Source organism: Scyliorhinus torazame, chromosome 1 (genome assembly GCF_047496885.1).
Source record: "Scyliorhinus torazame isolate Kashiwa2021f chromosome 1, sScyTor2.1, whole genome shotgun sequence".
NCBI classification, from domain to species: domain Eukaryota; kingdom Metazoa; phylum Chordata; class Chondrichthyes; order Carcharhiniformes; family Scyliorhinidae; genus Scyliorhinus; species Scyliorhinus torazame.
Window position 1 is genome coordinate 272,259,377 of NC_092707.1, and position 15,612 is coordinate 272,274,988.

Here is a 15,612-nt window from a genome sequence, read left to right on the forward strand (position 1 = left end):
ACTACTGGGCCGCCAACATCTCAATGGTATGTAAGTGGATGGGAGAAGAGGAGGGAGCGGCGTGGAAGAGATTGGAGAAGGCGTCCTGTAGGGGGACTTGCCTACAAGCCATGGTGACGGCGCCGTTGCCGTTCTCACCGAAGAAATACACCACAAGCCCGGTGGTGGTGGCTACATTGAAAATTTGGGGGCAGTGGAGACGGCATAGGGGAAAGACGGGAGCCTCGGTGTGGTCCGCGATAAGAAATAATCATAGGTTTGCTCCGGGGAGAATGGATGGGGGATTTGGAACATGGCAAAGAGCAGGAGTAACACAATTGAGAGATCTGTTTGTAGATGGGACGTTTGCAAGTCTGGGAGCGCTGACTGAAAAATATGGGTTGCCCCAAGGGAATGCATTCCGGTATATGCAACTGAGAGCTTTTACGAGGCAACAGGTGAGGGAATTCCTGCAGCTCCCGACGCAGGAGATGCAGGACAGAGTGATCTCAAAGACATGGGTGGGGGACGGTAAGGTGTCAGGAATATATAGGGAGATGAGAGACGAGGGGGAGATTATGGTAGACGAGCTGAAAGGGAAATGGGAAGAAGAGCTGGGGGAGGGGATTGAGGAGGGGCTGTGGGCTGATGCCCTACGTAGGGTAAACTCATCGTCCTCGTGTGCCAGGCTAAGCCTGATACAATTTAAGGTGTTACACAGGGCGCATATGACTGGAACACGGCTTAGCAAATTTTTTGGAGTAGAGGATAGGTGCGCGAGATGCTCGAAAAGCCCAGCGAATCACACCCACATGTTCTGGTCATGTCCGGCACTACAGGGGTTTTGGGTGGGGGTGACAAAGGTGCTTTCGAAGGTAGTGGGGGTCCAGGTCGAACCAAGCTGGGGGTTGGCTATATTTGGGGTTGCAGAAGAGCCGGGAGTGCAGGAGGCGAGAGAGGCTGATGTTTTGGCCTTTGCGTCCCTAGTAGCCTGGCGCAGGATACTGTTGATGTGGAAGGAAGCCAAGCCCCCGGGTGTGGAGACCTGGATAAATGACATGGCAGGGTTTATAAAGCTGGAACGGATTAAGTTCGTCCTAAGGGGATCGGCTCAAGGGTTCACCAGGCGGTGGCAACCGTTCGTCGAATACCTCACAGAAAGATAGAGGGAATGGAAAAGAAGAAGACAGCAGCAGCAGCCCAGGGAGGGGGGGGGGGGGGGGGGGAGGAACCAGAGGGATTCTCAGGGATGTTAATATATAAATATAATATGTATAGGTTGTTGTTATAGATAGTTGTATATTGGACTGTTAAAACATATTTTTGGAGAATATTTATCTGGGACAAGGCAGTTGCCATTTAGTTTTGTTTTTGTTTTTGTTTATATATTATTTATTTCTTGTTTATAAAACTGGCCATTGTTATTTATATTGTTATATTACTGTGTAAAGGATACACAATGGAATGTGATGGTGGGCCAAATATTTTCAATAAAATATTTTAAAAAAAAGATATAGCACTTAGAGCGAAGGGGATCAACGGATATGGGAGGGAAAACAGGATTAGGCTATTGAGTTGGATGATCAGCCATGATCATAATGAATGGTGGATCAGGCTCGAAGGGCCGAATGGCCTGCTCCTGCTCCTATTTTCTAAACTTCTATGAAAAAGCAGGTAGAGATTTTCAAGTTAGAGTACAAAGAGCAAAGCTACTCCTTGTGGCGAGTGGAGATTTAAAATCTGTGGCAAAAGATCTTGAAGGAAAACGGAGAGAATTATTTTCCCCCAGAGAGTTGTCAGGATCTGGAACTCTGAACCTAAAAGTTGGGGAAGCTGACTCCATGAATAATTTTCAAAAGAAGTTGGAAGCTAGTTGAGGCGGGGAAAATTACAGACAAAAGACAGAACTGTGGGATTAAGCATGATTGCTCTTTCAAAGAATCAACATGGGCACGAGGTACCGAACGTTCTGTACGTTGCTATGATTCTATGACTGAAGTGGGTGTGTCCAGGGGATGCAGTGGCATATTGGTATTGTCACTGGACTAGTAAACCAGAGATGCAGAGTAATGCTCTGAGGTCCAGGTTCAAATCCTGCCACTGCAGATGAAATGAAATGAAATGAAAATTGCTTATTGTCACAAGTAGGCTTCAATGAAGTTACTGTGAAAAGCCCCTAGTGCGCCTGTTCGGGGAGGCTAGTACGGGAATTGAACCGTGCTGCTGGCCTGCCTTGGTCTACTTTAAAAGCCAGCGATTTAGCCGAGTGTGCTAAACCAGCCCCTAAATGGTGAAATTTGAATTCAATAAAAGTCTAATGATGACCATTGCCTATTGTTGTAAAAACCCATCTGGTTCACTAATGTCCTTTAGGGAAAGAAATCTGCCATCCTTACCCGGTCTGACCTACATGTGACTCCAGTTCCACAGCAATATGGTTGACTCTTAACCCCCCTCAAGGATAATTAGGGATGTGCAATAAATGCTGGCCCAGCCAGCGATGCTCATGTCCAATGAACTAAAACAAAATGAGGCCTGTACATTGCTTGTGTCTAATTGTCATCTTTTTAAATGTGAGTTTTTGAATGTCTGCATTCACTTGTATGATGGTCCCTCTTTAGGCTGCTCCTGGAACTACAGATCCAGCTGATGTTGGATCCTCTGCAGAGGTCCCAAGGACAGCACACTTAGCTCTCTGCTGCCTTTCCAAGGTTTGACATGTGGGTATTAAGGGGGGGACTGAGTGGAGCACGTTTGAGACAGATTCATTGGAACACAATAGAGCAGAACAAAGATGGGGTAGGATGAGGAGGAGAAGGAGGCCTTGGGAAAGGTGTCTCCTCTGGTAGATACACAGGCAGTGGAGACAGACCCCTGTGGCCCTGCTTTCAAAGGAAACATGCAGTGAGATCAGGAGAAGGAAACAAAAGTTCAAACAGTTCAAATCACAGTAAAAAAATCAGTAATACTGGCACCAGTAATACTGGATTTCAATTTTGAGGCCCACAAGACCAGTTAGGGCAAGTCTGCCTTGTGCCCTACATTTCCAAGTTTGTCTGGTTTTTCGCTATGTGCTGAGCAGCTTTGGCAATACGGTGACAAGTGTGGCGGAGTGCCCACCCCCCATGTTCGGGTCCTGACACAACTGATGCATGCAGACACCCTTGGAGTGGATGACAGCTCTCCATCTGCTGTGCATCCAACCCACAGCTGAGGCCTTGCTGCAAGTCTTTGATTGACTTCTGAGTGCTTGGAGTCCCACAAAGCAGACTTTCTGTTGCAGTTAAGACTATTCAATGGGAAGCGCTTCCCGCCTCCCCCCCCCCTTCCCCCTTCCATTGGAACAGAGGAAGTTACAGGGGGGGCTAGTGGACCAATTCTTCATAAACTTCAGCCCTGATATTCTGTCACCCAACAGCATGTAGACTATCCAGTCTTACAGCTTAATTGCCCACGGAGCACCCACATCAGAGTGTATCGTTGAACACAAAAAGTTTTCTACGAAACAAAATCACCACATAAGTCATTTTTATCAACTGCTAAATTGGACTTCTGGTACAACTGGATTGAAAGAAATCAGGAATCAGGGCAGTGTAATTTCTGAATGCTGCTGTTAATATTTACCCTGATGATAACTTATTAAGCCTCATTTTGTGTCTTGCAGGTACGGGCCACATAACATTTAGAGGGGCGTGTGCGTGGGTAAAATCCTCCACAAGTTAAAGATGTTTTGGAGGAACTGGTGGTATCTTCGGCACTAAGTCTGGGATGCTATTGGTTGTGACAATGGCTGTTAGCTAGGAGTCGCTGTACACTGTCTCCATGTGTACCTAGTGTGTGTCTGAGAGAGAGAGGGAGAGGGGGAGAGAGAGAGAGAGAGCTCTGCTGAACGGAGAGGCAGGCACTCAGTGGCTTTAAAAAAAATAATGTTGGTCTCTTTTGCCCGTGGCGTCTCGGGAGCTTCGATGCAGTTTTCAACGCTCACCCTCCATTCAGTGACTGAGTTCCTCTCCCAAGACTGTTGAGGAGATAGAGAGTGCCTCACTTGGCTATCCCAGTATAAGACTAGGCTGTTTTTATTTTGATGTGAGTGTGTGTGCATGTGCCACTGATTCAGTTAGCTGGGGAAATAGAAGAGGATTTTAAAAAGGGGGGAACTGATATATGAATTAGCCTTATTATTTCAGAGTGTGTTCATTGTTTGTTGATTTTTTAAAAAATAATAATTTATTGACTTGAAGGAAGTTTAGATGTATTTAAATGGCTGGGGCACAGCCTGGGGTCCACGCTCTTCAGCTCAAACCTATCTCCGTGCCTGAGAACGTAAAGAAGGGGAGCAAATTTATGAAATGGGATGATGTGAGTATTGATACTGAAACAACCAAGAGGGGGGATTATGAAACTGACGCTTTATTTGGAGGCGATTGCTGTGGTAATTTCATTTCCGAGTTCAAACTGGATGTAAATATTACAGAATGCCCCCCTTTTAGTATTATTGTTATTTTTAAATAATCCATGTGTTCTTTCCTCTCTTTCTGTACATTGGGTGCAGCAGCAGTTGCTGCCTTTGGGGAGGCAGCGGGCATCTACCCTCACCTAGAGGGTGCGAGCTCGGAGCGGTCTCTCCGCAATCTGTCCCCGCTCCCGGGGGTGGAGCGGGTGAAAGGGACGCGGGCGTTAAAAATAGCTCCGTGGTCTCATGTCAGCAGCAGCAGTGTGAGTGCACTGGCCTCGACCCCCCTTGTGTGAGCTCCACGGTCTGCATTGCACCCTCCATCCAATTCCTCCCCGCTTCCTCCACTTTCCATGTCTTTGCTCGGGGGAGGTGTTAATCTCTGTTTATCGCTGCCGAGCCTCACCTCCATGCAACTCGTGTCTTTTTTACAATGTGTGCGGAGTGCCTGCCCGACGTTGAGGGAGCTTTGTCTTCTGTGCATTTCAGTAGACTGTGGCGATCAGATCTCTCACTGGAAATACACGACCAGCTGTGTATATTAGAGCCTATGTGTACTTGTGTAGGTGTGCCTTTGGTCTGTGTATACTTAAGTGTATGTGTGAGTGTGTCTTTGGATGTGTCTACTAGTGTGAATGTCTTTGGCTGTGTCGAAGAGTGCGTGTGCCTTCGGTCTGTGTACACTTGTGTAAATGTGTATTTGGTCTCTGTATACTTGAATGTATGCGTGTCTTTGGTGTGTGTATACTTGTATGTATGCCTTTGGTCTTTGTATACTTGTGTGTATCTTTTGTCTGTGTATACCTTTGTGTCTTTGGTGTGTGTACAACTTGTGTGAATGTGTCTTTGGTCTGTGCATACTTGTGTACATGCTTTTGTGTGTGTCTTTGGTCTATGTATACTTGTGTGTATGTGTATCTTTGGTCTGCGTATACTTGTGTATATGTGTATGTGTCTGGTCAGCGTATACTTGTGTATATGCGTTTTTTGTGTCTTTGGTCTATGTATACTTGTGTGTATGTGTGTCTGATCTTTGTATACTTGTGTGTATGTGTTTGTATGTGTTTTTGGTCTGCGTATACTTGTGTGTATGCATTTGTGTATCTTTGGTCTATGTATACTAGTGTGTGCTTCTTTGGTCTGCGTATACTTGTATGAATGCAGCTTTGGTCTGTGTAGAATTGTGTGTTTGGTGTATGTATGCATTTCTGTGTGTGTGTTTGTATGTATTTGAGCCTGTGCATGTATGTGTCTGCTCTGCTGGTCTGTGTGTGCTCCTCTGAGTTTGTGTGGATGTGAGACTCTATTATGGTCTGTGTGCCTGGATGTCCGACCTGATGAAAGATTAACTTTCGCTCTCTACAAATGCTGCCTGATCTGACTATTACTATTATATTCTGTTTTGATCTCTATTTGAGCCTGTCTGTCTCGAGTCTGTGTGGATATGAGTGTGTTTTGATGTGTGTGTTACACTGGGTGGGATAAATGACAGATATGGACTTCACTGATTCGGCTCAATGATAATCTCCCAATATAAGATGCAACCGTCGGCTTCCCACAGCTCACTCAGCCGGAATGAGGCAAACTGTGTTGTGTGTCTCTGAGATTCAGAAATCTGAAGTGCAATGATGCTTTCACAAGTGCATTCACACTCGCATGTTTTGTATTATTATGCAATCCAAAAAATCCAGTCTGGTTATTTGAGAGGAATTTGGGGGTTGGAGACAGCTTGAAGAACAAGACTTTTTTTAAAAAATCTGGAGTGAGTGAATTTAGAATGACCACAGCAGCTTTAAGAGCATGTTTATATGTCTAGGGCCACTAATCAGTCTCTTGATAACATCGAGTATATTCTTGCTGCCCTGTGAGAGCATTCACGTTTGCAAATGGTACGAAGATGAGCACCAACCGGAGAGATTAAACCCATCAGCAGGTCTGAGGGTTGAACATCTTTCTGACCACTCAAACAAACCACCCAAGACACACACACACACGCGCAGCCACCCTGACAAAAATTCTTACAACATATCTTGTCCCCGCTGAAGTAAAATAGAAACCAACAATCAAGAAATGTTATTCATTGAAAATGGAATGCAATTAACACTTGCTTTTTTGGGGGGGCATGCCCGAAGCTGAGAGGGTTTTGGCAGGGTTTTGCTGAGGCAATGTTCACGGTGCTAAAAACACGGGTGGTGCCGAGTTCGGAGGTAGCGATCTTAGGAGTGTCGGAAGAGCCGGGAGTTGAGGGGGCGAAAGAGGCTGATGTCTTGGCCTTTGCCTCCCTGGTAGCCCGGAGACGGATCTTGTTTATGTGGAGGGACTCGAAGCTTCCCGAGTGTAGAGACCTGGGTTAGTGACATGGCTGGGTTTCTCAGTCTCGAGAAAATAAAGTTTGCCTTAGGAGGGTCAATGTCAGGTTCACCCGGAGGTGGCAACCGTTCGTCGACTTTCTCGGGGAAAATTAAAATGTCAGCAGATGCAGTATTCCAAGGGTTGTTTTATAGTTGGGGATGTGTGAAGATTGAGATGGGGGAGAAATGTTTATTATACCATGTTGATGTCATTGTCTATGTTATTTTTATAAACATTTTCAAATACCTTAATAAAATATATATTTTTAAACTCTCATCTCTCTCACTCACAGACACACTCACCTCTCACTCACACACTCGTACCTCTCTCACACACAATCTCACTTCTCTCTCTCTCTCTCACTCACAGACATGCTCACCTCTCTCTCACACACTCATACCTCTCTCTCACACACTCTCATCTCCCTCTCACTCACAGACACGCTCACCTCCCTCTCTCACACTCATACCTCTCTCTCACACACTCTCATCTCCCTCTCTCTCACAGACACACTCACCTCTCTCTCTCACACACTCAGATCTCTCTGCCACATAAACTCTCATCTCTCTCTATCTCTCACAGACACACTCACCTGTCTTACACTCACCTCTCTGCCACACAAACTCTCACCCACACACGTACTTGCCTCTCCCCCTCTCACAGAGTGGCAGTGGCATGGTGGTATTATTGCTGGACTAGTAATCCAGAGATCCAGAGTAATGCTCTGGGGACCTGCGTTGGAATCCCACCTCTCTCTCTCTCACACACTTGCACCTTTCACTCATACACACTCTCGCCTCTCTCCTCACAAACATTCACCTCTCTCTCACACTCGCCTCTCTTTCCCAGACATTGGCACATCTTTCTCACTCACACACACTCACCTCTCTCTCACACACTCATTCCTCTTCCTCATACAACCCATAGTTTTCTCACATACACTCTCACCTCTCTCTCTCGCTCTCTCTCTCTCCCCCTCACCTCTCGCCTCTCTTGCTCACACTCGTTCACCTCTCTCTCACACAAACTCATACTCTCACCTCTCTCTCTCTCACACAAACACTCTCACCGCTCTCTATCACACACACACACTCACCCCTCTCATCTACACTTGCTATTTAACTATCATTTTATTGAAGACTTTTATGTAGCTTAGAGCCACTGACGCCAAAATCAATTTGTGTTCAGAATATCCCAGGAATATCAGAGGCATTAACAATGTGGATGCTACTCAGTGTGGTGCGTTTAAAAGAAAAATGGCAATAACTTGGTTTTAGACAGTACATTTAATGCAATAACATGCCTGAAGGTGCTTGGGGCAGGAGCTTTACAACTGCAAGAAGTGTAAATGTGATTGTTCATGTGACGTGCTCTTTGAAATTTTCACCTATGGAGGTCATTAGTGTTATTCATTAACACTTTCAAAGGTTACATGGTCACAATAAGTATCATGACTTTTTTTTAAAATCCTTATTGCTAGGACTCCACGACTGTAACTCCTGTTACCTTAAAAGTGGATCCGCAGGGATTGTTCCTTTACTGGACAGATCAGAACAAGGTGAGAATTTTAATCCCAGTTTATCCAAGGACTCTGTGCAGGTAAGCAAAGGCTCATTAGCTTATGGATTTGTGGCAAGTAAGGAAATCAAATAATCTCCTGACTGCATAATCATTTTGGAATAAGACTGCAGATCCCTTGGTCTAAAGCATGTATAGACTTAGAAGTATGAAAAATTAGGGGCCTTTACCATGACAGATTAACTGCTGAACTATTTGCTATATAAATATTGTTTTTTCCTGCCACCAACAAGATTAGGGATACTTTCATTTTCATCCTGCTTGAAAGCCTGTTTGAATATTGGCAGGAACAGTGTTGATTGTCCAGCAAATCATGCCCATAGATTCTAAGTCTGTCAGACTTGAAGCCCTAAAATAGAAGCAAACTGGCTCTTGGGGAATGTGGAGGCAAAATAAAAACAGCTGAGAGGCCAGGCATTCTTAACTGGTCAGCTTTCAACCGTTATGATTGCTTTAAGCCACGTTGTACTTGGTCTGCAGAAATGGTGCTTTTTGTTTTAAACTGAGAGGAGGAAATGTGCGGTCAACTGTTCATTCCCCAAAACATCAGGGCAGCTTAATAAGACCATAAGACATAGGAGCGGAAGTAAGGCCATTCGGCCCATCGAGTCCACTCCACTATTCAATCATGGCTGATTTCAACTCCATTTACCCGCTCTCTCTCCATAGCCCTTAATTCCTCGAGAAATCAAGAATTTATCAACTTCTGTCTTAAAGACACTCAACGTCCCGGCCTCCACCGCCCTCTGTGGCAATGAATTCCACAGATCCACCACTCTCTGGCTGAAGAAATGTTTCCAGAAAGATGGGTTAGCTGAGGTCAGATCAAAGGGCAATCCTGCAGATGAAACCTTACTTCTATTCTCTCTCTCTCATTCAGTTGTTGACAAACAGTTCACTTTCTCACTTTATTTCTAATTCCCACCTTCATTCCTCATGCTTGTTCATTACTGGCCTTCAGTTGTTGGGACAGAATAATGATCTTGTGGCAACAGTGTAAAGAACGAGCATAAATCTTGACTGCAACTTTTGAAAACATAGATATCGAACCACAGTGCAGTTAATTCCAAGTGCAAAGCTTTAAACTATTTGGAGGGATCTGTGAAATGTAAAATGATGGTTTACTGTTTCTATTTTTATACTCTCAAATTCCTGCCATTGCAAAAGGAGGATTTTGCCTCTTGGGAGACTCGAGCCAAGATATAGGGATGTCCTTAGGCTGTGAATGAAAGTCCTCATTTAGTTGATGAACTACAAAAAACATTGAAAAGTATTTTGGGGAGGGGAGGGGGTGGCACAGTTGCCTGACGAAACCTCCCTTCCCAAAGAATTGACGGATCAATTAACAATTTAAGTTTTTGATCAGCCTAGGGTCAAATGCCGCATGCACCCCTGCTACCGTATTGCTTCTAATCACTTCCACAGAAAAACAGAGGAGTCTTTCTTTTAAACTCAAGAACAAAAATAGAAAAACCATGAACAATGAACATCTGAAATAAAAATTAATCTCAATGCAAATGCAAAGTAGATTGGTTGGCAAACCAATAATACCAGTCCCATCATCTCATAAATTAGGAGAGAAACTCTTTTAGAAATGTGTTTATAGTTCATGAGTTGCTTCGTATTTCCCCCAACCGCAAACCAACACAGACTGGCACAGTTGATTTGTAAAGTGGCTGATTTAATTTCTAACATGGGTGAGAGCTGAAAACCCCATTGAAAAATCCTGCCTGTTATAATGATAATAATTGCTTATTGTCACAAGTAGGCTTCAATGAAGTTACTGTGAAAAGCCCCTAGACACCACATTCCGGCGCCTGTTCGGGGAGGCCAGTACGGGAATTGAACCCACGGTGCTGGCATTGTTCCGCATTACAAGTCAGCTGTTTAGCCCACTGTGCTAAACCAGCCCCTTTGTTAGCACCAGCCCATGTTATCACCATGTTATAACCATGTTGCAATACGTCTCAGCTTAAGGTTATGGTGGCAAGTGATTGGAATAACACCTAGACATCTTTTAAGTTTGTTTTATTGTTCGTTTTTTGTTAGCTCTGAGGGAAACCCCAATGCTTCCTTGTTGGTTTATTGGAAAAAAGCTTCAAGGGCGATCTCATGCAACTTGCAGCCACAAGAATCCGCATTGCATTCTGAGCATGTAGTTTCCATTTTAAGAGCTGGAAGGTGTTGGCACGGTGGGGAGGAATCACAACAAAGCTTGGCAGAGCTGGTCCGGCCTTCTTTTCCTTTGGCAGCCACCACCGATGGCGCAGACCATGGCTGAGGATGTTATGGGACCGGGAAGTCAACAACGTGCAAGTTTGGTTTCCATTAGTCAATGGAGATTGATGGAGACATGGACACCGTGTTTGGTTGTGGAGTGCATGTTGGTTAATTGACCAGCCACCCTCCCTCCTGAAATTTGAATATTAGCTATTTGCTTTACCCCCTCAACCCGGTGTGGTAGGGGGTGTTTGGGGGAGGCGTAGGTGAAGGGAGGACAAAAACACCTCTTTACCTATTCCCACTCATTACCTGTCAGGGAGGGGAGGGGGGAGAGCGCGCGAGAGAGAGTGAGAGAGAGTTACTGGTCCAGGTGCATCATGTGAGTCTTTTCAGAAAAGAAAAATAAATGTTGAGATTTGAGCATTCAATAGCACAATCATGAATACGGTTTAACTTTATTGAGAAATATGCATCTCTTTGATTAGATTTGCAGGAGTTGGCATGTCTGGAAAATGAAGGGTTATGGATAAAAATGCTGATGGTCTTCATTTTGCAGATTGCTGCTTTGCTGTTTTGCATTTAACTAAGTTATTATTTGACAGCAAATAGCAGATTGGTTGGTTGTCAAAAATATTTATGGGATCGATCAGCAGGCTTGCAAATGATGAGTTTCTGTATTAGTTTATTGTGCTGGAGTGCAATGATGTGAGCACTGCTTTCGGTGAGGTAATCTGTTTTAGTTTTAGCCTCTGGTCAATTGGTGCCATTTCTAATCGAGTAAAGTACTTTACTTTCCTTCAGCTGCTCAGTAGAATTCTTCTTATGTGAGCTACAACAAGACAAAAGTTCAGATTTTGTAGCTGGGGATTATTCAATTGTCAATTTCCTAATGTCTGGCGAGGCCGCGTCGCTGCACATCTGAAGGAAATGGTGGAAACTGAAAGATACAGCAGGATACAAGAGCCAACGTGTGTGCTGCATGTTGCCTCTGCAACTGACAGCCAGTTTAGTCAATCACATCAGCGCATTGATGATGGATTGATCAATTAACTATTGTGGGGTTCCACTGAGACTTTCCTGCGGATAAATTGAGTGCTTGGTCTGTGCGGAGATCAATCAATATAATTAAGAAATTTCAAGCCAAACTAAAGGAGAAGCTGCACTGGAGTCTCTTTGTGCCATGCATGCAGTCTCCCTTGCACACACCCAGGACTTGGGCAAGTGAGACATAAGTAGATCAGCCATTTAAACTGGACCTGCCATATAAAGTCTGTGGCTACAAGGGCAGGGCAGAGTCTGGGGATACTGCGATGAGTTACCCACATCCTGACTCCCCAAAGCCTGTCCAGCATTAACAAGGCACAGGTCAGGAGTGTGATGGAACATTCTCCATTTGCCTGGACGAGCGCAGATCCAACAATACTCACAAATCTCAATACCATCCAGGTCAAAGCAGCCCATTGGGTTGGAACCCCATCCATCACCTTAGACGTTCACTCCCTCCACCACTGATTCACAGTGGCAGCAGTATGCACCATTAACAAGATGCACTGCAGCAACTTGTCATCAGCACAGAGCTCCGGTAAGCTTCTCCCTGCTTGTCTAACTAGTTCCAGTGATCCATCAGTTCAGAGTGCCCAACTCTTGTCATCATGGGCTGCCCATGAGTGCTGCTGGGCCCCGGGGAGCTACAGATTTAACTCCGTATTCCCATTAATTTATAGGTACCAAGAAACATGAGATACAAACAGATCTAATGTGGTCTAGGATTTATCCGCTCATAAACAGCCCTTTCCAAGTGACCATATCCAAAAAAAACAGCAACAAAAAAAAAACAAAGCAGAATTAAGTTGACTTAGCTGAGCTATAGATTGGACACTCCTATGATGAAGCCTTGGTTAGGTGAGTTACCTAGATCCAAGTGAGAAAATTCATAGGCTACTAATGAGCCATGCTAGCTTTCAGTCACCAGCATTACTGCCGACTTGTCTGTCTCCGGCCACCGAATCAGTCATAGGGTGTTGTCTTGGTTCCAATGTTCCATCGCCGACCTTGATATCTGGACTGTAAAGGGATATTGTTTGACCCACCCATTCCAGCCCCACAATGACATCATCATTCCGTAAGGGCTGGAAGCCATTTGCAAAATTTTACTTGCAGAAATCAGAAAAGCTGAGTGGTTTATGGATAGATATGAAAGCAATTGACTAGAATGTGGAGCACAGCATGGCACAGGATTTGTACTCCAATGCTCTGTATAATACATGAACCGGTATTGTTCATACTACTGAGGTGTTCTGTCAGGGCATCTTTCCAACATTACAACAGTAATTACACTTCAGAATTACTTCATTGACTTTAAAGCACTTTAGAACATCCAGCGGTCAGAAAAGGTGCTATAGAAATGCAATTCCTTTCATTATATTGGTGTTTGACATATGATAATAAAAATATAAGCAATCAGGCATATTTTAAAGTTCCAATTTGAGAAATGCATGACATTGGAATATATTTGTTTTTTTGTTTGCTCACATGTGTATCAAATTCATGATATGGGATGAAAACTCAATATAATTATGTGTAGTACATGTTCTTCTTGTTGGTGATGTGGTGCTGAGTTTATTTATGTGTTGATGGTACAGATTTTTTGTCGGAAGGTGACAACACCATGTGATCACACACAAATCAAAGTCAGTGATGCCCAAAGTACCCTACATTTTGTAAGGTGTGCATTTCCACACTCTTCCCCCCCCCCCCCCCACCCCCGCTAAACCAGGATCAAACCTAGCTCTTCTTAAAGGAATTCAATAAGTTGTCATCCACTATAGCCTGTTCCAGAAATGAACTGTTCTCTGGGGAAATGTGCTCCATCCTAACATTTGACACCTAACTAAGGTGTGGCCTTGTCCAATAAAATGCGGCGCTTCAACCTCCCGTAACTGCTTGATTGCAACGGACTGTCAACTGCAACAAATTGGGGACAACAGCAACAATTTGCATTGATTTGGTGCCTTTAACGGAAGATTATCCAATAATACCTGACACATAAACACAGGAAATATTACGACAGGTGATCAAAACCTAGATCGGGGAGGTAGGTGTTAAGGAGTGTTAAAAAAGGAGGGGGGAGTGAGTGGTAGGGGCGGCGGAATTCTGTTAGTCATTTTGCTCTTTGGTCCATTCCAAGTAAACCAGTTGTTCCTGCACCCACAAAGAATTCTGGGATTGTCCAGATAAAGCGGACACTAATGTAATGGCGTCTGCCCTAAAATCTATCCCATCTACCCCTGCGCCGCCAGCTGCACCCAAAGCCGGGTTACACTGAGTGCAGATTTTGAGACCAGTATGTTTTTCCTCATCCTAATTTGATTCCTACCTTTAAAAACGAATTTAATTTAATAGTAAACAGCACACCTTTGAAGGAAAGTGATAGAAGGGGTGTATGAGGGAAGGAAGCATATTGTCCTTGTGAAGAGTGAATAGGAGTGAAGGGAAAGTAAATGGAGGGTGAATGATGTGGTGAGTAAAAGTGGAGTGAAGGAAAGGAGAGGAAATAGGCAGCTCATTCAAAGGGCAACAGTTAAGAGTGGTGTTGGGAGTGAATAGAGGTAATGATGGGAGCCAGGTGATAGAAAGTAGAAGGAATAGTGGTAACATGAGAGGGTAGAGGGCTTGATTGGATTGGGAGAGCATTCAGGATGGGGAGGAGATCTGCTGAGGGACATATTTTGCCCACTACCCTTTCTGTAAAATACTGCCGACCGCCACTCTCCGCCAAGCATCAACCAACCATCTCTCACCCAAAAGGAGGAAAATGTAAAAGACAGTGGGAGAACTTGAAGGAGACAGGACAGGGAGGGAAGCAGAAAAAAACACTAGGGAGAGAGGAGGAGAAATAGAGATTAAAAAACCGAAGGAGGAGAGAGAAACCGCAACATGACGATGAGTGAGATCCGTATGAGAGAGACTATGCTCTTCATTGTACCCCGTGTTTGAACTGCGGGAGGATCTCTAATATATAATTTAACTAAATGGGTAGCTTCGGTGTTCATCATGGAAGCAACAGCCAAAAATATTCAAAGAAGCAACCCTTATGAAATAATTAGCTGGGCCACGTGGGAATGAATGATCGTAAGATCATCAACATTATTAACATAATGCATTGTGGCCTGGCATGAGTACAACGTATTAGTGAAGGAGTGTCACCATCTGTAGCTCTTTTAAGAGAAGAAAAATAATCAGAGTTACAAAATGTTGCCATCTGCACTTCTTAATGTTCAGATAACCAATTTACTATTCATCACGGTCCTTTTTGCTGGTCACCTCCCCCCACCCCATCACTTTCAAACACCCTAGTGGAAGGCAAAGGACAGAGATATCATCGGGAAATTGTTTTGGGAAAATTGGGGAGCTTTCTTGCACACTGGCAAAAATCATAAAATGGTTGTTTAATAATCTAAAGTGCTCTTGTCATTTGAGCTGCATCTGTTAGAGGAGGGTGTTTTGCACTATTAAGTTCCATAACTCCAACAATTCTGTTCCTCTGGCGCTGTCATCTGCAGTATTTCAATTTCCATCTCCCAAGGTGTGCTTCTAAATATCCTCCCCCACATCATTGATAGAGAGTTAAAGCTACCTTTTGTTGTTTTGGCTTCTTAATGGACCGTTGCCGACAGACATTTTAGGAAAGAGATGAGAAGCTACCTTCAGTGAAATGAGTAAGGTAAATAGCAAAGGGGTGGAAATTTGGCAACATCAAAGTACAGTGTTTGTTTTCCTGGGCCTTTTCCAGAGAGCTGTTGAAATTAATTGCAAGATAATGAAGGAAATAATCTCTAATACGATCATTGCAGGTATTACATTCTGCTAGTTTCCTTGAAAACTCTATTTGCAACAACAACTTGTATTTATATAGCACCTTAAGGCTTCAAAGGAGGATTATTTGACAACATTTTGAGGTGACTGAGTAGTGGTTTCAAATCAGGTGCAGTCAAATTGGCCTATCACTTCTCCATAACCTTTTCTGA

The 15,612-nt window shown here is 44.1% G+C and overlaps 1 protein-coding gene across 6 annotated transcripts in view; it reads left to right on the plus strand.

Annotated features, from left to right (window-relative positions):
- Positions 1-3,831: 3,831 nt before the first annotated feature.
- The window catches only part of plcb1 (phospholipase C beta 1), a 1,179,298-nt gene continuing 1,167,517 nt past the window's right edge, over positions 3,832-15,612 (plus strand). For 5 of the 6 annotated variants that reach the window (XM_072506091.1, XM_072506102.1, XM_072506120.1 and 2 more), the window contains exons 1-2: positions 3,832-4,338; positions 8,265-8,342. In XM_072506091.1, the coding sequence (XP_072362192.1) occupies positions 4,240-4,338; positions 8,265-8,342 (177 nt within the window). In that variant the 5' untranslated portion in view covers positions 3,832-4,239. The remainder of the gene's footprint in view (positions 4,339-8,264; positions 8,343-15,612) is intronic. The other variant, XM_072506111.1, reaches the window with a different exon arrangement.